Raw genomic sequence first — 24,750 nt, 5'->3', positions numbered from 1 at the left:
AGTTTAAGGAAAATATGCAATTTTTTTAAGCCAGGAAAAGGAGCTTTGAGTTTCCATAGCAGACACAAACCTCGACACTGATCAAGTGGTGCAGATAAATGACAAATTAAACAAAATAAAATATTGAGTCTGGATTTTGCATGGAATGAGCATGCCTTATAAACACAGAATAATAGTAAGAATATGTATTACGTATGTAAGTAACAAGCATCCTTTAAACAGAAAATGCAGCTATATTTAAAAAAGGTAGAGTTTTAGGTTTTCCCCCTTCAGATTATACATGCATTTAAAAGGTTCAGTTTTAAATCACATTCATTGTTATTAGGAATTTCCAATTCTTTCAGAAAGAAATAATCCACAAATAATAATTAAAAAGTCCATTACCCTTACGATATCCTAAGAATTTAGGATGTGTAAAGTAACATTTCTGATGCGAGTATCAGATACCATTTTAGGAGGAATAAAATTATTTTTAGTTTGTTCAATAACTGAAAGATTACAAAAATAATTCCTAACAAACATTAGGCATAAAATAAACAGATTGTACCATGAACATTGTCCTAAAGTTGTTTAAGTCAGTTAAAAACTCCTCCACCGAAACTTTCTTCAGATCAATGGCATAATATCCCATGACATTCTGATAGAGTTTTTCCATGTTCTCATGCATCCGTGAAAGTTTCTGAAAATCTTCTTTGGCATGAACTAGAAAGCTGTACACTGCTGTTAAGGCTGCAAGAATACTCAGTGAATCCAGTTAAACCCACAGTTTTTACTACACATTGATCTGTATTTCATACACACTTTTCATCTGCATCAAATGAAGTATCAAAAGAATTCCTTCCATGTCATATAAGCTTCCTAGTATTTACTGTGTATATCAGATTTATGAATAAATCAGAGTGCTTTCATCAAATTTTCTCAACCACTTTAATTTTAAAGATTATTCCATTACCATATAATTTCGTATGAAATGAAATGGATGGGACTAATCTAACTTCAAGCACCTTTATAGTTTATTTAGTATCACTGTCTCCTTGTTGAGGCTAAAGTTTTAGGTATATAAATTACAATTTACATGGAATTTAGGTACAGATACCAATAACTAGCTTGAATACTTTAAAATATCAAGAAATAGTATAGCTCCTATGAAATTAGAGTACAAATAGAAACACTGATAAACACGAGTATTAAAAGTAAAAACTATTAAATATTAAAAACTTCATCTTAACAGCTTTTGTTCAAAATGCTGTTGTAGCAATAGCAATGCATTCATTTCTGTTACTGGTGGCTGCACCTGGTATTTATGCTTTTTCTAAGGCTATCTGCAATGTCAATAGAAGTTAAGTAAATTAGAGGTGAAAACAATAGAACTAGAACAAGAGAGAGACAATTTATAAACAGCACCATAATACTGCATAACATAAATCAAATACCCCCCCCCCCCCCCCCACCCCCCGTGTTTATTCAAGACTTCTGATAATAGTTTGTCAAAGAAGCTCAAAGAAGCAATACTGTGTGTGGTCACTTTCTTATGTAGGACAACTTCATAAAATGCTTACTTTAATGGAATGGTAGCTAAACAAATATTTATGTTTCGTTATTCTCCTGCCGCAGGAAAGACTACAAAAGACAAGAAACAGCAATTTTGCCTTTACTCCCAATTGCCCACCCCAACTGCTGCAAAAGAGGATTTACTGTATCTGTATACTTTATATGACAGATACACACTCCATGGTCACTTTATTTTATGAAGCACAGAATTTTTAAACAAGTGCATTAAAAACTTGACAAATAGAATTTTTGTCCACCATGCTGTTTCAAATATTTCAAATACACAATAACAATTTACTGCTGACTGACAGCTTTCACTCCAGGTTTTTTATGATGCACTCTTCTTTTAGTTTTGTTTAGAGGCTGAATGCCATTTGAATTTCACCATTACCTTCTGGGTTTGTTAAGGTTGCTTTTAAAATGCCAAGTAAGCAGTTAATTGTTTTCTTTTTGTGTTTTAGAATCCATGCCAGAAAGTCAAACAATAATGTTCTCAGACACATACAGGAAAGGAGAAATAATGTACTTTCACAACATTCAAATTAGTCACTATGATGGCTATTTACTTGGTCTGTAAGGGCACAACAGTCTCCACTATGACAGTCTTGTAGAAAAGCACTAACAAATCCCTAGATTTTGATGATTTTAAACGATACATCTTCTATCACCCCCCAGCCACTTGATTTCAGACCTTCTCTGACAAGGCTCCTTGTCCAGTATGAGTTTCTTCCCATGACTTCACATGATGAAGCAGCTTCAGACTGCCTGTGCTGACTGGCTAGCAACAGCTCAAAGGGAATTGATGTTGCTGGCCCACTTTTTCTTCCATATCTATTTGAATCTCTCTCCTTCACTTAGCTCCCAAGAGGCACAACAATCAGAGGAAACTACTCCTCAGAATTGAGTTCCTTTAAAATTATTAAGGATGTTAATAAGTTATTGGTGGGACACCAAGGAAAGTTGATGAGAGCTCAGTATGTAACAGTTGACCAAATATTAAATACTTAAAAAAAAGATTCTAAGAAACAAGACATGAAAACACAAAAGTTGGAACCATCAAAAGAAATGTCAGCAATTCAAAAATAACCCAAACAAACTGAAACAACTAACAACTGTAATAAAGGAAAACAGTAAAATTAATGCTGAGTGAAACTACAAGCAAGCATTTCTATATCCTGTTTATTTTCGATCCTACAATTTAGGATACTTATTATTTGTGATTCTTAAATCAGTAACAAAACTTAGGGAAAACAACACTGCTTTTTGCAGTTATGAGGCTGTTTATTTCCACAGAGTGGAAAGGTGAAGGAAAATTAGATAAATTTGTTTTGTTGTCACATAAATGCCATACATTCAGTAACTTTTATCAGTTTTCTAGGAAGAAAAAAACTTTAAAAAAAAAGTTAAAATTATCAATAAGATGTATACTTAATCCTGTAAATGAATGATATGCCACAGTTTATCTTGAAAAGGAAACTTGCGAGGTAGGGAGGCGAGAGAGACAAAAATTCTGTGGTATTCTGCAAGACATAGTTAAAGTTACAGCTATCTTAAGAGTCCATACAAATTGCTTAGTTTACGCTGTTAAAACTGACTCCCCTTGAAAATAATCATGCACAATTTTAAACCCCAAATACAGCACTCTGAATAATGTTTTAGTATCCAGTATTTGAATGCCAGGCACGATGAATCCTGAGATTTTTATTTTCCATCTGGTGCATTATGGGATACCCTAAGCTCTTGGCATTCTGCTGAGACTGTGCTTCAATTTAGGTATTTTTAATAAGTCCAATTCCTTTTTTACTTAAACATGGCTTTTGTTAGCCAGCACCAGCTAAAGTGGAGACAACAGGGAATACTATGGAGTACAGCAATCCCAACTGTAATTACTATGAACAGGTTGATATATATGCATTATCAGCTACACAATTCATTGGCTTTGGATGAATGAAGACAGAAGTACAGCAGAGCTGCAACACAGGTGGAAAGAAAAGGAAATCATGAAGTTAGGTATTTGTTAACTTTTTCTGAGGCAGCTTCACTTCATGGACTGCCTGTTTGGACCCACAGGACTACAGATCATCATTCTGCTCATTAATGGAACAAGAAAGCAATGCAGGGCTGAGACGAATGTATCTGTGGCAAAATTTCTAACTGCTCTGTGTTTGGTTTTGCATATTCTTGGCAGCTCTTCTCATAGCGGGTTGCTTGTCTGAAGTTTATACCGATTTTAATATATTGTGGTATATAAAATACTAATATAGTGCAGAGTATCAAGCCAAGTAAAAGCAGCTGTTACCCTAGAACAGATCATGAACTATGTTAGCCTGTACCAAACATTTCCTTAAAAGATCTCATATTCACTGCTTCTGATTTTTTAACAAACTAATCTGTGTATTAAGTGTAGACAACTGAAAAAGGAATATTCCTTTGTATAAGAACAAAAGATTAACACTGGGCATAGATGCAGCAAGTATTTTAGCAGAATCTTCGAAACTGAACTGAGACTGCCACTACACTAGCTAGCACAGTCTCCGTAAAATTTCGGGAAATTTTTTGAAGACTAGTACAAAAAGACTTTGAGGTCACTTCAAACCAGCATTTCAAATAATGATTTGCTAGTCAGGAGGTGTGAATGTTGCAGGGCTCTCTTAAGGATTTCTCACATCAAGTTCTTGGGGAAAATAGTTGCAATTGTCTGAAAAATACATGTCAGAGACATACTTTTATATACATAGAGCAAGGTTCACAGTAAAATTCCATATCTGAATATAATAGTTCATGAAACACACAGAAACGTTTAGATTTTTAAATTAGTACCTTCTGAAGATTATTTGTCAAATAATACCTTTTCCTTGATTCACCCACTCCTGCACATCTCTATATTATAATGCTAAAAAACCCTGACATGTACTTCTATTGTTCATCCAGTGTTTTGCTCATTCCAGCAAAACCAACGCTAGCTGGAACTGTATGCCTGAAGTTCAGATCAGTTACTAAAGACCTGTATAAAGGAATTAGAAACTTAAATTAAATTTACACTGTGCCAAAGCCCTATCTCATTACCTATCCACACAGCCAACACCTTGACGCACTCCCAAAGAGCAACATACAAACTTTTTTCACTTAACGAGCTAGGTCCTGTAATCTTCCGAAGTCCGTAGGATACAAGGACTTACAGACTTCAGCTTATTTATGTTGCACAGAAGGAAGCTCAAACTATGAGGCCACTTAAGTAACTGACAGTTTAGGAGGCAGCATGTAATATCTTCCTTACAATTGAAATGGGTTTCTTCTACCTCACTTGAATCAGGCTCTGACTTGGGTAAGTGCTGGCCCTTCCTTTTCTTTTTGTAATGTCAACGAATCAACTTAAAAAACAAAGAGGAATAAAGAACTAATCAAAAAGTAAGGACTCTGTCCCGAGCCAAGAGATGGTCAACAACTCATTGTCTCTCAAATATTGGCTCCATAAGCTTTTGTAAAACTCACCATCAACACTACATTCAGTGGTAGGCTGAAACTTGTCAAGAGTTTCTCAGCTGCTACTTAGAAAACCATAAGATGTGAGCTGGACTGATAAAGAGTACGCTGACTAAATTACTTAATTAAGCTTTTAATATGCAATTTAAATACTCTCCATAAACCCACTAGATTTTTGTTTTGAATGTACAAGTGTATTTTGTTCACTGTGCTTTTTATTGAACATTTCACTGAATGGATTTAATATTCTAGATCAATATAAATTCAACATTCTTCAACTTTCCTAATTAAAGGAAGCAGAACTGCAATAATAACTATAATTTCTTTTCATCTAGCATACATAAGATGACTGACACACTAGCACAATCTAATATATAGGAGAAATATTCATAATTATAGACTTTGTCAATAAAAGAGTGCACCAACTGTGCATATATCTGACTTCCTAAAGAAACAAGAATGCTAATCAGTTCATTAGGGGCCTTTGGGTTGTGATATTTAGCGACAGGATGTAATAGCCTGCTTGTCCATGGAGCCTAATTGTACTCAGGATGAAAAATTATTTCCAACAAAGCACCATCCTTCCTTTTTCAGATTTCCTGCTGGTTTCTTTTTATGAGTTGAATGCTTTTCAAGACATCAGCATCATTCAGCTTTCCTTGTCATAGGAATAAAAGTAAAGACAGGTCCAGGATTCTTCACGCTGTGCAGGATTATCTAACCTTTACATCAAACCTTTTTTGCTTTGTAATTTATTGAAGTTCCTGTTTTTTCTAAAAGTGGGCTTCTTTAATTAGTGTTTTTGTAGACATTACTAGAAGCCATATGTAACTTTACTGTATTGAAACTACTGCCTGTCTGCTGGGACAGGTAGTAAGTGAGGGCAAACTATTCCTGTTCATAATATTTACTGTTCAAAATATTGTATTTGAATAGTCTAATAGAATGAAATATGTAGTATGGTTGGATTTAACTGTACTGATTTATTCTGATTAGACCAAATATTTATCTAGCCTGTTTCTGACAGCAGTCAATACCCAATGATTAGGGAAAAAAAGAAGGAAATTGGCAAGTATAGCACAATAATTCAACTAATGTAGTAGTATTCAGTTTCTAACAGTCTGCACCTTAGTGATTTTTCTGAGGTACCTCTGGACTACTGTGTTTAATAGCTCCAGGTGTACCATCTTTAGCTAATTATCTAAGCCTTATATGAAATTAATTTAATTTTCAGCCTCTACAACATCCTAAAAGTAAATGCTACAGTTTGTCTGTTGTGAAGAAAACATTTCTGTCAGTATATTTTAACCTGCTGGACAGTTACACAGGATGAACCCTGGTTATTTATAAGACACAGTGACTATGTTCCTAACTTGCTTCCTATATGGCATACAAAATTACATGTATTTTTAGTGTATTTTCCTAAGTTTTTTGATTTTCCACCTTCAGAGACCTAATCTATCAAAATATCCCTTATGCAGAAACTATTGCCTACTGCTGATCATTGTTACTGTTCTCTGCCACATCAGTAGGTATACAGCGTACTTTTTGAGATGGGGTGATGGAAGCACTCAAGATACAAGTATTGCTGATTTTTATAGCAACTTACTTATGTTTTCTGCTTGCTTTTAACTGAAATTATTCTCAATTGTTCTAATATAAAGTTTTTTTCTCCAGATCTATTACTCTATAATCATTGAGGTTCACTTACTCCTTTGTCAGCACCTGCCAGTATCTCCCTTCCAACATGAGGTTTTTGGTTCGGGTTGTGGGTTTGTTTTTTTTTTTTATATTAATCCAGAAAGAATAATCATTCCACTTTTGACCCAAGAAGTTTCTTTCCTTGGAAGTCTTTGTAAAACACCTTGTTGAAAGGTGCATGGAAATTCAGTTATGCTTTACTGTCCTACCTTTATCTGCACACTGTAATAGATTTGCAAGAAGTGAATTCTCTTTAAAAAACCCATGCTGACTCTCCCCACCACATTTTCTCTCATACATATACATGTTGGTCCTGTGTTTATTTAGCCTTCATCAGTTTTCCTGGCAGAGAAGTTTGACTTGCGGATGCTCCTTGCAGACCTTTCAGAACACTCAGATGCTTCCTTTCAGTTTTAGTTCCTCTGGTGTCTTGGGCTAACTTAGTATAAGAATCTGTAGTCCAATAGGTTTATATTTGAGTTAATTTTAAAATATTTTCAAGTCTTTTGTGACCACTGCTTACTCCTCGGGATTTATTGATATTTATTTCATATTTTCCTTTAAAAAAAACTTCTACTGACTCCTTCATTTGAGATCATCCTTCCATTCAAAATGCTGCACAATGCGGGCAAACAAATTTCTCCTTTAGAGGAAACTAAAGCAAAAAACAAAGTTAGCTTTATGGCTATGGCTTATCTTCCTGACATACACTGACAATCTACATTTTCTCTGGCAGGATTACAGCTTTTGAGATGCTTGAAAAAGACAACATGTAGATCCTCCTTTGCATTTCCTAAGATGATTATTATCCTTTTTAAGCAACCAGTAAACTGCTCTAATGCTTTTTATATATGAGACTTGACAAGGTCCACCTATTTACCCTACCTCACTTTTATTGTATTTTAATTTTTCACACTATTTCTCTACAACTGTGACTTATTCTGTCTTAAATACAATTTATAACCTTATATCCCAGTATTCCATTCACTTCCTGCCATCAAGTTTCAGAAATGCCCAATATGTCAGTAACACAAAGAGAAATGAGGCATCCTACATAAACATTTTTTTTTTTTATTTTAGATGTTTGATATGAGCTAAGAAGTACATATTTATTCCTCAACTTACTTTTCCTGTGCTTTCCTTCTTAAGTGAGACTAATTTTTTCAGGGTATTCTTCACTCATTCTCAACTGAATTTTGCTAATTTCTTTCATAACTACTTTAAATATATCGAAGTTTTATAACCATATCTCCAAAGAAAGCTGTAAACTAAATTATCTGTTACTCCAAACTCTAGTCCTCAGCTTAAAAATGCAAAAGGTTATAGGCATTTTAAGTGCCATCATAATGACTATTTTGGATTAGGTGATCATTGTAAGTCCCTTCTGACTGAAAGTCTATTCTATTCTAACAGATTAGATTAAGAAGAGTCTGCCCTTTTTCATAGGTTAGATTTCTTAATAAGTGCTTCCCAGTCCTAACTTCCTAGACTACACATCATTTTTTTTTAACCAAGCACAGACTTACAATATTTCCTAACAATATTTCTGAGAAAGTTATTATGGATATATTTTCCTCTTAACTTCCTAGCAATACTTTATCTCTTGTCTTCAGGACCCCTCTCCTAGTTCTCCTGTTATGCTATTGTCTTATTTGGAGACAAAACTTATGTTTTGTGCTATAGAGACACCATGCTGGTGGGCTGCAACATATCTCTCAAAACCACATTGAGCTGGAGAAAAAAGTCGGCAACAACAAACAGAACAACCTCACCAACAAAATACCTGACCTCACAAAAATTTTGTAGCAACACTGAAAGGTTACAGCTAACCCACATTATCCAAAAAAGGCCTAAAGCTAAGTTGTAAACACTCTGGTTGCAGCTGTCTACTGAAGATGGAACTGGCCCTAATGCAGCAAGAACCAGGTATATCCACTTGACCTCAGGGTCGACTTGCCATCTCTTTAATAGCATGAAGTTAATCATGAAGATTGTCTCCTGAGTCCCCCTGCCTTTGTACCAACTAGGTGATAATCTAACCATGACTACAGAGGAAATTTCAACCTGTCTCTGCTGATATTTCTGCTTCTAGATTAGTCTCGGCGCCAAGTATATACAACTATCATCTGGTAGGGAGGTTTAAGCGAAAGAATGTGTTTTTCTGCTTTAATTGAGTACCCTCGTGTGACAAGGCTTTCTTATGAGAGAGACAGGCAGTGAAGTTGTCTGTAGGATTTGGAATAAATAGTGAGAAAAGGAATTCTGGCAAAAATAAGACCAGAAAGTAGTTTTCACATACTATGAACATAATCTCTGAATTAAAAGAAGGTTTTTAGTTCTGTGGTTGCATGTACAAAAACATTAACAGTGGTAATACATACACTAGAAAACAAACACAGGGTGACAGACATCTTTTTCTATGGTACACATTACAAAAAAAAATATCATTTAGCACTAAAGTGCTTAACGTTCCCATTCTAAGTTTCTCTAAGTAAAGAAACTTAGCGTTCTACATAGTGTAAAACCTGACATCAACCATTTTCCCCCCTCATCCTTTCCACTACAGATGAATCCTTTAATTGGACTGTACATGTATTTAGTTTTTGTTTGTTGAGTTGTTGTTTGTGGTTGGTTTTGTTTGGGTTTTTTTTTGGGGGGGGGGGGGGGGAAGTTAATTTTTTTCAAAAATAAATGCTACATAGACAGAAGTTATGCAAAGAAATGCAATGTTTAAGGTAATGCAGTTAAATTACTTCTGGTTTTGTTTTTTTTTTTTAAGAATACTCCAAAGGATATTGACATTTTTGCTACAAACTTATCGTGCTTATCTTCAGGAACTGGAAAAGTCTGCAAATCCTTCTCAAGCTGGTGGAGTTGCCTCTCCATATGCTTCAGGCTCTTCTCCAGGTTTTCTGCCGAGACTAAAATACAGAACATTCATTCCGTTAACACCTTTGTTTGTAAAATACATTTTACACGTTTAATTCTGAAATAAAAGCACACTGAACAAACTACAATACAAGATGAGGGGGTCACTCTAATAATGTTCAATTCCCCTCACTTATGCAGTTGCCTTACTCTGATTAGATGTGTGCTGTTTGAACACTGTATTCTGTGCCTAAGATCTTGCACTGTAATTAACAGTCTGTTTGAAATAACCTGAGATACACATATGCCTGTCTCTCCTTTCTGATTAACCAAAGGACAAGTTTTGAAGCTACTCCAAGAACAAAGCTTTCTTCAATCTAATCCTGTTAAAACAGAAAATATGAAAATTTGTACGGAAGATCATGAGGAAAATAAGACCCTGAAAACATAGAGAAAATGCGGCTATTAAACACATACACATGAAACCTAAGACTCAATTGCCTAGTTTGAAAGATGATGTCTGGTAAAACACACCACAGAATTTATCAGAGCGGAAGTGTTTGCCAAGCTAGAGGGAAGTGCAAGCATTTCAGAGGGTGCAGCAGAGCAAAACAGGGACTTAGGAGAAAGAAGAGTATAGACGAAACATGAGGGATTGATAGAAAAATGTAGAAAAAGTGCAAATTTTCCTTATCTGAAAAGGAGAAATACAATTTTCATCCATTTGAAGCAATGCATGGAAGTTGAACACTTGATCTGTAAATAACCAACTAAAATAACAAGACTGTAAGAGTCACCTGAGAATAACTCCTGTTAGCATGTATTCTGTCTTAGATTTATATTATTGCAATCAGTAAAAACTTATTTCCTGATTGTTTATGAAGTAAACATAACATTTAAGTATGTTCCGTGGGAACAATATCTATAGATATGAACATACTCTGAATTTTAGTATAATGACTTGGGTTTTTTCTTCTTTTTCATTATTTATTTAATTCATAATATACTGTACCTATAAAGGTAAAGCTACCTTAAACTTAATCTAAAAAAATCCCTGGAGAAAGTTGGTGGCCCTATGATGTCACTAGGAGCTGGAGTGGATCCATGATTTATCCACTGAGTAGTTAAGTGACGGAAAATGTAAAAGATACACACACTGAACACATCTTTCTCTCATAAAAGTCTGTCAGAGTAAAATGTTGCATAGCAACTACAATCTCATTCATAGCAGAAAGGTTAATGCAACTATAAAATTATCAATGGCAACCTGTTAAAATGTTAATATAACCCAAAAAACCCCAACCACCACACAACTTGGAGACAGTAAACTTTTCTGAAAAGACAATATAAATTTATGTTCACATTATAACTCATCACTTGGTTTATAATTACAATTTTTAAAACCCTCTGTTTACTCAAAAATACCATTTTCCAGTTTGATGTTAGATTTGGCAGATTTTCACTCAGCAACGGGTAAACCCAAACCATCACCAGGTAGGTCAGCTGGCTTCAGTAGTTAAGAAACTGACTTGTTTAGGAAGCAGAGCTAAAATTAGAAGTTGACAATGTTGACTACAGATGTGTTTCAGTCTTCACAGGATCCAGAAACAAACGTGATTTTAATCAAGTCATACTTCTGCTGTGATAAGAAGCCTTTGACGGTAAGCACACACAAGTTTAAGACACTGATTTACTTAGAAAGCTGCTAAGAAACACAGAATATAATACCTTGTAGTTAATAGAACTATCAATAGGACTCTTCACAGTGTAGTTAGTCTGCATAAAATGAGTTCACAGCATAAAATTAAAGGGACATACTTAAAAAAAGTCACAATTATGAGACTCGGCCAGTACACAGGTTTAAAAACAAAATAAACCAGAAAACCCAAACCCACCAAAAAATCCTCTACATCATTTGTGGGTAGCAGCTAACAGCTACATTTTTTTACCCCAATGTAAACAAACAAACCAAACAAAAAAAAACCCCACCAAAAACCCCCAAGCCAACTCAATGCCTAGAGTTGATCAACAGGTTGTATACAAGAGATTTTTGAATTCTTGCTTCCAGAAAAGCCAATTTTTTATTTCTATTACTTCAGTTCTTTGACATTGAACAGTTACATATTTGATCAAGAACCTTTACATCTCTATCTTGTTCTGAAGGGTGGGGTTTTTTCCCCTCTGTCATGATCTGAAGTGGTTCCTGAATATAAAAATTCTGCATTCCTTTGATTTCAGCAGTGCACAACTACTCAATATATTTTCCTTTAAGACTATATTTCTGGTGACAGTCTCAAGCAGAGGCTAGCTCACAACATGATGGTATTACTTTGGTACTATTGTCTTTGCAATGTTCAATTTTGTGAAAACATATGAAAAAAATAATATCTGTAAATATTAGCAGATCTTCAACAAAAATATCACATGAAGCGCCTGCCAACCTTCCCTCATGCCCATCTGGAAACATGTTATAAAATCTGAAGGGACATAGAAGAATGGCAGAAGATTAAAAAAAAATATATATATATTCCTAACTTTGACCCCTAATCCTGAGAGAATTCAGGTATAAACTCAAGCCAAATTGAAGCAGGCAACTCATAGGACAGTCTGAAAATGAAGTCAGACTGGGGTTTTAAATGTCAGTGAGCCCACAAAACCCAAGTTGTTTGTTGAATACAACACATGTGTGCCGGAACAGTCTCTCACTTATACCCTCTGAACTCTCACGCTCCTTTTCAAAAAGGCTCCTGATATTTTTATTGGTAATAATTAGATTTCTCCACCTTCTGCCTTTCATGGTTAAAACAACTCTGTTCTTAAAATTTCCTCTCTTGATTCAGGTTTTCTAATAGCACCATTACTCCAGAAGCCTCTTCACCTGCTTCTGTTTTAAAACCTTTCTGCATACTATTTCAGGTGATGATTCACCAGCCCATTTAATGTTTGCATTAGTCTTTCCACAGTTCTACTGAAAATACCTTATCTGATTATCTTATGATAAAATATCCTTTTTTCTTGACCATAGCTCTCATCACAGTACCAAGATGCATGATCTTGTACTTCATACTATCGATTTTATTTTCTTTTACTCTGCTTCCTCAGGATCATTCAGTGATGACAACCCAATCCCCCTCTCAGCTGGCAAAGTTGTCTAATCCTTTGTCACATCACTCATTGGTGAGATACCACAACTTTATTTTTTTGCCATATTCCTTCCAGATGATACTTTACTCCACTGTTTATTCTAATGAATATTCTCCCATTTTACATAATATCAAATGTTTTCCTGAAGTCAAAATAAGTTCCATGGATCGAAAAAAAATATAATTAAAGCTAGCAGATTACTAACAATAAATTTGTTTTCATTTTATGCTACAGTCATTGCCATGTTTGATTATTCTTTCCTCTATAAATTTTTTTATCAGTAAGGTCAGATGAAGAGATGTGTAATAGCCCAAACCATTCTTTTCTGCTCAGTTTCTTAAGTATTCCGTAATCACACAGCATTACTATAGCCACAGAAAAACTTTGTAAAAAATGTACTTACTAAACTTTTAGTTCCATATCTCGGTTGTCTCAGAATGCAGAAATGGAAACCGGTATTTACAATATGTGAATACAGTACTCTGATAATTTTTTTTTTTCCCCCAACAAATTTCTACAGAGATATTTTTCTCCCCTCTATCCCATCCCCAGATTATTATCCTTTCTTAAAATTAAAGCAATATTTAATCTAGTTTTGAGCCTATACCGGTTTTATATTAAATACTGGAAATAATTCTCCAAAGCAAAGCACTACTACTTGTATGCTCTCTCATTTATATTGCTGTAGACCTCTTCCTGCTGCTTTTTGCAACAGACATTTCAGCTGATATTTCAGCAATCCTGCATGCTGCCCACCCTGTATGACAATTTTCTTGGATGGTCGCAATCTCCATATCAAGAGAAACTTTGTCTTGACTACAAATATTTCACTTCCCTTGGGCTGTTCCTTCCCCTATATTCTTAGGGAAGAGTGTAACAATGACAAGCTGCTGATGCAAAAAACAATATAATATTGTTTTTTCATCAATATCATCAATATTTTCATCAATTTCACCAATAATATTATATCACAATATAATATTATTCAGATAGTAATAATATCTGAAAATATACTATTTCTTTTGCCATTTGAATTTGATACTGAACTGATAGACAAACTTTACAAAATAAATCTCTAATTGCCAACATATTATTAATGAAGCATTTAAAATTGATGTTAAATGACTAAATACAGCCTAAAAAACACCAACCCCAAAAGCAACCAAAAAAATCCCTGTATTGTCAGGTGGTTTTAGAGCACTAACAAAGAAATATTCCAGAGGCAAAGTATTAGGAGGTTTCTGTAAACACCAGCAAAGCCCGAAATATCCATTAACAGTGGAATAAGATCTAGTTGCATATACATAGTGTCACAGATGACTGAAAATACAATCTTTATGCTTTATTTCTCCCAAGATGACATTTTTTCTTGTCTTCTACAGCCATTTTCGGCATTTTTGCCTTTTTTTCCCCTTATTTGTGTGTGTGTGTGTGTAACAAGCATATATAATACTCTTGCTGAAATCCTTTTTCCCCAAAACTCTGACAATGCCGTTGCCTCTTGAGCTCCCAGACTTCCCCTCCTCTAGTCAAAGCAGGCTCTAGTTGCACACATGAAAGAAGCAGCTCTCTAAGAAGGATTTAATTAATTTTCTCCTACTTTGAATTCAAATATGAGCACACTAATGTCATGTAATTGGTAAATGTATAAGTGTTTTTATACCCAGTTTGCTAGTAATACTACCGCCATCAGTAGGAATAGGCCTAGGACCTTATACTAACAGTGCCCCACACTACTACACAAGAGCCCTGGCCTGCTAGACTTGTTATAAACTTCTTTTGAGAACCTCCTAGGTGAAATGCATCCTGAGAGCACATATCTCTTTTTACACTATATCGTCTAAGCTCAGAACTTGAAAATATGGGAAAAAGTTGAAAACAGAAACCCCCTAACGAACAATTCACTGATGGTCAATTATTCATCACTGGATTGCTATTGGAAGAAAGCAGCTGCTAAGGCAAGGGGAAAGAATGGCCAAGCAAGAGGTTATGGCACCTGCCCCAGCAAAAAGAAGTCATATCCCTCAGTGCTGCATGTACACAGTGATACATTGCAGTGGTGGACAGAGAGCTGCCAAGAGACAGAACCATCTTATAAAAGAAGAAAATAAGTTTGGAGGAGGGAAGAGAAAGAAGACCCTCACATCACTTGTGGCTTCCCTCACTGAAGAGCTCTTGAGCCTCATCACCTCAACCCTAGGGGACTCAGACAATAAAGTACTGGACTGCAGCATATTGTATCTTAACAACTAATTTAGGATATGACTGTTCATACAATCACAGAATGGTTTGGGTTGGAAAGGACCTTAAAGATCATCTAGTTCCAATCCTCCTGCCATGGACAGGGACACCTTCCACTAGTTCAGGTTGCTCAAAGCCACAGCTAGCCTGGCTTTCCACACTTCCAGGGATGGGGAATAATTAAGTTATTTTTAGTAACTAACTGCTTTGAATACACAGTGATAGTGATTAATAATGATTAAGAATGAACCATTAGCATGAAACATTAACGAGCTTCAGTCTAGTAAAATTTAAAATAAAAGTTAAAACCAGCCAGATTTATGTCTTCTAAACAATCCCTCACTGTGATACAAGAATAATTTATTTTTTAAAAAAATAAAAAACCCTAGAAAAAATAAATATGTAAATATCTATAGTGAAAAACAAGAAATAATTTCAAAAACAGAGGATGTTAATCCTTATAGTTAACAAAACATGGTCTATGGGAGAAGGAATAGAAACCACAAATATGTCAAGCTAAGAGGTAACAAGATAAACTCAAGGAGGACCAAATGGTTAACCAGACTAAACAGGAAATTATTTGAAAACTGTGTGTGAACTATCCTAATTAGCATACTAAAAGATCCACCCTGGAGCAAAGAAAGATCCCTACTAACAAAGCCCCCTCCCCGCAGAATGTGGCCAGTGGGGGGGAAAAAAAAAAAAAAAAAAAAAAAAAAAAGCTCTACCTTTAAATGGATACAAGGCTAGTAAGAACCAATGAGAATTAAGTTTGATTAAACATAAACAATTGTTCAAAGTCTATAAAATATTTTACTATGGGTTAAAAGGTGTGCTAGCTTCGTGGATTTACCACCTAGCACCCATGTCTCTGTAGACATGAAAAAAACAAGACACTCTGTGAATCTGCTCTTGTACACCACGTAAAGAACCCAGATTTGGGATAACAACTCCAATCTCTAACTCCTCAAGACAGATATATAGGCAGCAAGATACTCAAGCCTAGACATACATGTATATGTGCTTGCAGCGCTTCCCTACTCATTAAAATTAAGCTTTCTCACCTTCAAGGGTTTATACCCTCACAATGTATTCAGCTTTTCTATTTCATTGCCCTTTCCACCATTTTAAGGTTCTTGCAACTGATTTCTGCATAATCCATTTGATATTTTTCCTTTGTCTTTTAGAAGATATCTACAGTTTTACCCTACAGAGTAGCAGTATTATTTTGTGTCTTAATCTCACTATCACTTAAAACACTATACAACAATGAAATCTCTCAGTAACACGCAGATATTTATATCCAGTTGAATATATATGAAATTAGTAATATCAAACAGCTTTATCTGAATCCTGATGGGTCTACAGATCAAACTGTCCACATTTTTAAATAACTGGGGGCTCAAGGACTGCACCAGGGATTGGCCATGATACTTAACTGTAGAATCACTGCATGATACAGAAAGCAAACTTCTCATGGACTACTGACATACTTCAATATCATATCAGAAATTAAAGTGTTATTTTGGCAAAAATGTGCAAATACTCAAACTCTTGTTTAATATTTGATTTGTTAACTTATAGTTGTAAGAGATGCATATATTTCTATGCCCTAAAGAAAGAGAATGTTTCACTTACATTTTAGTAGTTCATTGCAAATCTTATCTTAAAAATACTTTCCAGATAACAGTACTGTGCACAACTTAAAGCTACAAATGTTAGAAGAAATGACATTTGCAAGAATTACCTAATAGTATTGCATATGTTCCATCAGCTCTGAAAATCTAAATTTTTAGTGCAGTGAAATGCACTCAAACAAAAAAGCACAAGGTGTGTTTAATTACTTATTTTTAATAAGATCAAATTATTATAAAATTGTTTAGATGGGAAAGTGCCAAGTTTGCAGTGTGCTGATATTGAACCTGTGTCCCAATAGCGCAAAAGTTTTTGATCCATTACAGGTATAGACAGAGGTGCAGAAAAGATCAATAAACACAAAACTGTAGACTTATTTAAAAGTATACTTAAACCACACCACCAAGAATATCTCACAAATTTCTCTTTGCAAATATTTAATGCTCTGATGTGGCATCCTAAATGCTGGAGTAGCACATTTTTATGTCTTAAATGGTACATTTCTGGTAAATAGATATATACTTTTAGCCTAAGATTTTAAAGACTAAAAAACAAGTTCTCTTCAAATAAATTAAAAAACAGTAGCCACAAAACAACATGTTTTTTCAGTCTTGTATAAGAATCTCTTTCACACAATTTAGAGCTTGAAATAGTCTTCTCAACTACTGCATTATTGGACAAATATTTATAACTTCCTCTATTGCTTAGTGCTCTATAAGACTGTAAAATTAATTGCTGAAAACATTACATGTTTTCTCAGTCTTGACAACAAAAAGCAAGAAAAAAAGATGGCTTTTAATACTTTTTTAAAAAATTATTTTTAAACAATGGTATCTCAAAACCCTTTTTGCATATGGAATTCTTTGTCTGTCATTACTTCATTACACTTCAGTATTTATTTTAAGGTTAATACCATTACTTTACAGTTAATAGGAGTCTTGTTTGAATGCCAAATCAACCCAAAACTTCAATTCCCATTACTGTTAATCTCTTTAAGCCATAAAATTTAGTATTTGCTATTTTCAGCAGCACATTTATATAATCATCATTATAAGCAATCTAACTCCGCCTTAAATCATAGAGTTGCTTTTTTCCACCAAGGAAAACAAGTCTCAAGAAGGCAAGTCTGTAATCTTACTCTTTTTGATAGTTAGGCATAGTTAGTTGATCTAATATCTAAACTAATTTGTACTTGTGGTAATTAAGTGAGATATTTTTCTCTTCTTTATTACTCCCACACCTATGCTTTAGTTCTCTTCCTGATTGTGGTATTTTAGCCCTCCACTAACAACAGCTCTTAATTTTGCCTCATCACCTCATTTCACTAGGACATTTTTACTTCTAGTAACAGTAAATCTTTACTGAAGTAACAGTAAATCTTTAGAAATCACAATAGCTACAACTGTTCCCCAAATGAGCAAGTTCCTTTACAAAATTAAGTATTGCATTCCTGTTTAAACATTTATTTCACTAGTTCTCTTTTGTCCAACTTCAACAGCTGTTTTCCATGGGGCATAAAATCAATTCTTTACTATGATAAAATTCCTGAAATTAAGTCTACATTTCTTTCAAGATTTTTTTTTTCCACTTAATATAATGAATGTTTAGTTTAACTGCCTCTAGACTAATTTACAAGAGTATTCAATAGCTCTTGTAAAGTATACATTAGCTTCTTTCCATATAACCTAAAGCATAAGGTACATGTGATAACTCCCCTTTGGTCCAGTCTCCATATGCAACCAACAGGATCACAGATAAAGAAAGCAGAAGTTCTCATTGGTGCAAATAATAAAGTGATTTTCACTCAGAGGATAAATCCTGTGTTTTCACTATAATGTTGATTCCTGAAATTTTGTGACTGTTACCACTAGATTTTGAGTTACAGCCCTGTGCGTACCAGAAAGTTGGAACATAACCCACTTGTCACATTCTCTGCCATTTATGGAAGTCTCTGAATAGCTACTTTCAGTTGTATCTCATAAATCTACATATAAAAAACCTAACAAAATCACAGACAAATTGTATATCGTAAGTGAAGCTACATACCTAATAGCTGAATTAATTTAATTAACATCTGAGAATGAAGGATACTGTTCCTTTTTCAATACTCCAAAGAACTCTTTTTACACTTTCTGAAAAGCCAATAAAAAATAAAATTCAGGTAGCAGACACAGTATAAAAAAAAATGAACCTCTAAAACCAGACTTCTGGTTGGTAGCACGTCTCCTGGTTATTCTTCATAGCCATCATTCTTGAAAACTATCATTTAAGGCAGAGAAACATCCCATACATAATATAAAAAAATTGGAAAATTAACTTTGTCTTTAAAAAACAAAAGGACTTTAAAAAACCCAAAACAATTAAGATAAATTTTTACTATGTGAGTTACAAACATATTTCAAAGTAAATCTCTGAATGGTCTACCATTCCACACTAAGAGTCTGCTATAAGAACTTAGAAACCTGCATGATCAGCAAGATACTGGAACAATCTATTGATTTTGGTACTGACTGAATATAAAACAGTACGGAGTAAATCATGAAGCTTGTAATGTTTTCTGAAAGCACAAAAATCCCCACCCAAACAAACACAACAATCCTGAATACATGAAAACACATACTGTGAATTTGCAACTTAAGACAAAATAAAAGTGCAAGCAATTCATAGCAGAAAGTATGTTATTTAATATTATTGAGAAAATGGCCATAAACTTTTAGAAATTCTGTAATGGGAAAAAAATATCCTTTCCTTATGACATATAGTTTGCTTATAGTGTGTATATATATATTATTACTGTTTTTTCATGCTGTTCTAATGTTTTTCAAATATTGCAGGTGGGGGTGTTCTACTTTTTAATGAATATAGATTAAACTTCATATTTACAATTTGGTTCCTAGCTTAAAAAAAAAGCCTGAAGTTATTTATCTATGAAAAAATCTGAAAAAAATTTCAAAAATGAGAAAAAGGACAAGTTGCCTGCAAAGTGACGAGTTAATGACTTTTAGAGAAAAGAAAACATGCAGGTTTATATTGTTATTGCAGAATGAAAGACTATATACCATTACCTGTAAGGTCTGTGTAAATTAGTCAACCAAATAAAAGAGGCCTGGATAAATGCAATATAAATCTTTAGAATACCATAAAATAAAAAATTAGTAAAGTGTATTAAATTACCCAAATATTTCTTGTCTGGAATACTAATAGATAAAGTAGGAAAGTAATTACATTTAAGAGAAGAGACAGCTTTAATTACACGAATCTTGAGGAACTGTCATATCAGTATGCTCATTAGCTGCAATGAGAGTTCCTCCTGCTGATCTAGGAGTACTGAAAAAACAGGATTTGTTATACTTCAAAACAAAAAGGTATCTTTAATTCATGTACTGTAACAGTGAATTAAGCTTACTTCTAGTACTACAAAAGTAGAAACTAGAAGTTTAATATAACAGAAAAAACCTAAATTAAATAACCTGAAATAAACTGCAATTGCATAGGTCACGTCCCTTGCTGCTTGCCTGTCAAAGTTATATTTTAAAAAATAATTATTATTTCTAATGCAATTAATTAATTTACATATTGTGAATGTTTTATCATTTATAAAATACTATAAAATAAATACATGTTAGCGTCAAAACTAACAGACCGTGTCACTGCTCTTAATGCCTTGCAAGCTATGTTAACAGCTTACCATATGACAATTACTGGACAATATTTAATGAAATGAAAGAGGCAAGAATTTTTCTTCTAAAATGGATTTAAAAAAATGAGTTCCTAAACATTGTAATGCTCTGATGTTCACCATTTTCAATCAGAAATAACTTGAAAGAGAAGTTTTAAGACTGAGCAAGTACAAAATAAAAAAAGATACAAGGTATGCTACAACTGGCCTGACTGATACACGGACAATTATGTCAAGGAAGAATTCTAAAAATAGCATCTTTTAAGTAGCTTGTTTTAAGAAACTTGTTAGAAGGTTCAACAATCACTTGATGATGATAAAAACAACACCAGTGAATGCTAGTTTTGTTCCATTTTTATAGTGTGTTCAACTTAGTTAATATTGTTCAAATGGCATTTACACGTCTTTCTGACATATTAATTTTGATTTATAATTTAAAGGGCACTTGCAAATAATACCTTATGCCACATAAAAAATGCAAAATTATTGTATTTGAAGAAATGAATATGCAGACAGGAAATAAAAAGCAGCTCAATAAAAAAAAATAGCTTGCAACAAAGGTATGGAAAAAAATATTCTTAGCAAACTTAATTGATTTATTCTTGGGAACTACTTTTCAAAACTACTTCAGAGCACAGGATTCAGTGAAACCACGAAGGGAATGGTATTCCTTCACCTCTACAAGCCCCTAAACTTTGCTAGGACAACAGGTAGAAAAAAGTATTTAGAAACAAATAAATACTGGAACAAAATACAACCTATATGGTTCACAGAAAAATTGAACATTGTATTAGTATGATACAAAAGCAGAAAAGAATGATGTATCTCCTCACCCAACAACTTTGACCAACAAAGGAGCACATATGTAAACAGAACCTTCCTATCAGATGACAGGAAAAATCCAGACTGACTTTTTCTTTGTGCACTATCAGCAGCCTGTAACCCTTAAAGGTAACCTTTGGATCCGGCGGTTTTCCAAATTCACTGAAAGTCTGAACTGCCACCAGTAAATACAATCCAGGATGGATTATTCTTGTTAAGCACTAAGTACAGTATCTTGGAATGGAGGAGAAGCTCTAAGCCCTCAATACCCAAACTCTGTTCTAACACAACCAGTATTTCTTCTGAAGTACATTTGACCAGATCATCATCAAGATAGAAGATTCTTCATGACTTCCCCTCTGTCACTCTCCATGGCTGTCATAATGGTGCCTTGTACTATCTGCTGTGTTCCCCAGCTCACTGTAGAAGCCTCAATGCAAATCATTCTTAGTCAACTTGTCAGTCTTCATCAGTGTATCAGTAAGTTACATCAGACTAGTGAGTCTATTGTGTTGGATATGGCTGATCACAACCACAGCTTTTTTTTGAACTGATCTTTTTTGTTAAGCTCAAGCAAAAATAGCCACTTCATTACAAATTTACTCTGCAAAACTTGGTGCATATTTAATCAACCTGCTTTGTAACAATATACTTCTGCAAAAGTACTAAAAGGTTGTAAAAAAGACCCATGAGCTGCAGCCTTTGGGATCCACTAGATTTTCCAAAATTGCAGTGCAGGAGGAGTCTTTCAAAACAAAATGGGGTTTTGCAGGTAGGGAAACAAATATAAAAATACACACCGATATGCTAATCTGTTAAAGACATACTAAACCTTTGCCTTTTTCATACACTAAAACAGAAATGCAAAGTATATGTCATATTAAACTGAAGTAAATCCCATATATAAACTTTAAAATATTGTCATTGATTTCCATCCTACAGCATATTGAGCAACATCAAAGATTCATCTAGTCAACAGTAGATACCTAAGAAACAACAGAAAGCATGGAATAACTTATTTTACCAGCTACTATTTGAATGGTCAGTGTTTTATACCTCAGAAGCTTTCCAGAAGACAATCAGCAGCTTCATATAGGATGACTGCCTACACTAAAAATAATGGTTTCTAATAAGGAACATTTTAGTTTTTCTGGCGGATACACAAAATTTAACCACAATACAGCCAATAATGTACTAGTACCGGGAAAAAAAAAATCCAAAGTTAACACTGAAAATAATACATGAAATACTAAATCTATATACAGCAAAAACTCCTTCTATTATCAGTACAGTCAGATGAAGGGCCTGAAACATTTGACAGCTATTCAAAAATATTTGAACTTCTAAATGGTTATAATGCACAAACTAAATTGGAAATTGTAAGAACCATGACAACAGAAAGTGAACTCTATGTGAGTGACCACTATCTCAAGTTCTCTATGAGAAGCAGGTTTTGCAAAGCTGTAGCTCATGGCAAGGAGGCTGATTGAGGCATGAGTGACACTGTACAAAGTAATACTGATAAACAGTGATATTCTGCAAACTGACATAAACTAAAGAATGATTAACTGAGACAACCCATCCAATCTTCTTTTCCTACAACAGCAGGACAGTGCTGAGGTGGCATCAATTTCTAACTCCATGCTTAGTCAGTTTAAATTACTTAAACTGTGATAAAATATGGAGAAGGCACTCTTAACTAAGAAATTAAGTGAAAAAAAAACCACTGCTGCTTATACTGAGGTTTACCATATTCTGTATTGCATGACGAAGCAGTAAAAAGAGGATTTTATTTTTCCAGACTTCCAGTGCTACTGTTGCATGAAAAACATCCACACAGGGAAGACAAAACTGTTCTCATGTTTAGGGGACAAAAAGTGATTAAAAAATCAAGTGATGGTATGACAGCCTTTCTGCATTTCTGAATTAAAAGACACTGAGTGATTGTACTACACTTACCATATAAAAGATTGAAAGCCAGAAATAGTTTAAGATCTATTACTAGAAAATAACTTTTAAAAGATATCAATTTTGGACAATGATTCTAGATGATATGTTAGAAAAAATGTAACAGGAAATCCTATAGTAAGCATTAGGGGACCAAACAATAAATACCTTCAAGATCACTTGCAGCAGCTCAAATTACCCATCTGTGATACAGACTATTAATATCTATTTTTAAAATAATGTTAGTAAAAAAAAGCATCACCTTATATAAAAGACATGGGAATACACTCAGAATAAGAAGTTTTAGATAGTTACACAAACCTTTACTAGCTTTATCTAAATGCTGAAATTCATCAACAAAATTCAGGACATCCTGATAGCTTTCTTCACACACTTCAACAAGAAAATGGAGCAACGTCGTTTTTTGATCTGCCGACTTCGTGTCCTTCAGCTAGAGAGAAAAAAAAGAAAAGTTAAAATACTAATGTATATTACTAATTGCTAACCCTAGAAAGGTAAGAACAAACTGTTGAACTGGTACAACTCTTTTAAGGAAAACCATAAGTAATGGGCTGTTTAATTTCCTTGCTAAAAGTCCCTAGAAAGATCACAATACATATTTTTAATTCTATGCAATATTTGAGTTCCATACTCGAAACCGGTACATTTCTCTTTATAAAATGTAATTATTTAAGCAATATAGCAATATTTTCAAAATGGCAATTAGACTCATGAAAGCATAAATCCCACAAAAATCAGAGTTAAATCAGCAAAAACTAACAATAGTGATGCACATATCCACTCCATTTTATGATTTCCTTATGGGTGAAGCTAATTCTAGCCGAATAGTATTTATGTAGTGGAAGCTACAATCTCAACCTTCACAAATTCTTGTTGCTATCAGTTCTCAATAAGGCAAACAAATTCATAGGCTTCATTGCTTAAAAACTTCAAAAATTCTTAAGCATAACCTTTTCTTTCTACATCCTTTATCCATATACAATTATTTTAAGCCCAGCCATTTTAAAACTTGCAGCTACTTGTGTGAAAACACAACTGACAACTGGCAAACAGTCACTTACAGGTTTTTGGTTGTAGCTCCCTGTTTGAGCCAGTCTTTTAAATCATTGGAGAGATTTTCAGAAATGCAGAATAACATATGAAAGTGTTTCTTCACTACTTAAAATCTATTTTTGCATAAAACAATTTAACAGGAAAAGTACACATGTCCTTACGCAGATACAAAGTATGCACACATACTAAAGGGCTGCCACAATTGCACACAAAGTTCTACATCAGAGTTTGGTATTGGTGTTTTCTGTTTGGGGTTGGGTTTTTTTTGGGTTTTGTTTTGGTTTTTTTTTTTTTTTTTTTTGGGGGGGGGGGGGGGGGGGGGGGCGGGGGGCAAGGGCAGGGCTGGGGCAGGCCAGGAGACTTTAAGGTGGTATTACAACTAGCACTATAGTACACAAGCAGAAGAATCATGTTAGTTTGTCTCAGCTTTAAGATGTATTTTTTTCATGGTAACCAAACTAAAGTGATCAGCAATGCTCAATGGTATAAGAGTAACTACAGCAAGAAGGCAGAAAGGACAAAATGCCTCCCTTTCCAAAGAACATTCAAAAGCAGACACAGAGCTATATGGGGATTACTTCTGAATAAGGAACCAGGAGCAAAAT

The 24,750-nt window shown here is 34.2% G+C and overlaps 1 protein-coding gene across 4 annotated transcripts in view; it reads right to left on the bottom strand.

Annotated features, from left to right (window-relative positions):
* DIAPH3 (diaphanous related formin 3) overlaps window positions 1–24,750 on the bottom strand; it is a 246,028-nt gene that overhangs the window by 81,067 nt on the left and 140,211 nt on the right. For all 4 annotated transcript variants that reach the window (XM_055802324.1, XM_055802325.1, XM_055802326.1 and 1 more), the window contains 3 exons: window positions 23,393–23,522; window positions 9,532–9,656; window positions 548–712 (listed from right to left, as the gene is read on the bottom strand). In XM_055802324.1, coding sequence (XP_055658299.1) covers window positions 548–712; window positions 9,532–9,656; window positions 23,393–23,522 — 420 coding nt within the window. The remainder of the gene's footprint in view (window positions 1–547; window positions 713–9,531; window positions 9,657–23,392; window positions 23,523–24,750) is intronic.

This window comes from Falco peregrinus, chromosome 4, assembly GCF_023634155.1.
Source record: "Falco peregrinus isolate bFalPer1 chromosome 4, bFalPer1.pri, whole genome shotgun sequence".
In the NCBI taxonomy this organism is placed as follows: domain Eukaryota; kingdom Metazoa; phylum Chordata; class Aves; order Falconiformes; family Falconidae; genus Falco; species Falco peregrinus.
The sequence above is the reverse complement of the archived record's forward strand: the minus strand, read 5'-3'. Positions and strand labels throughout refer to the sequence as shown.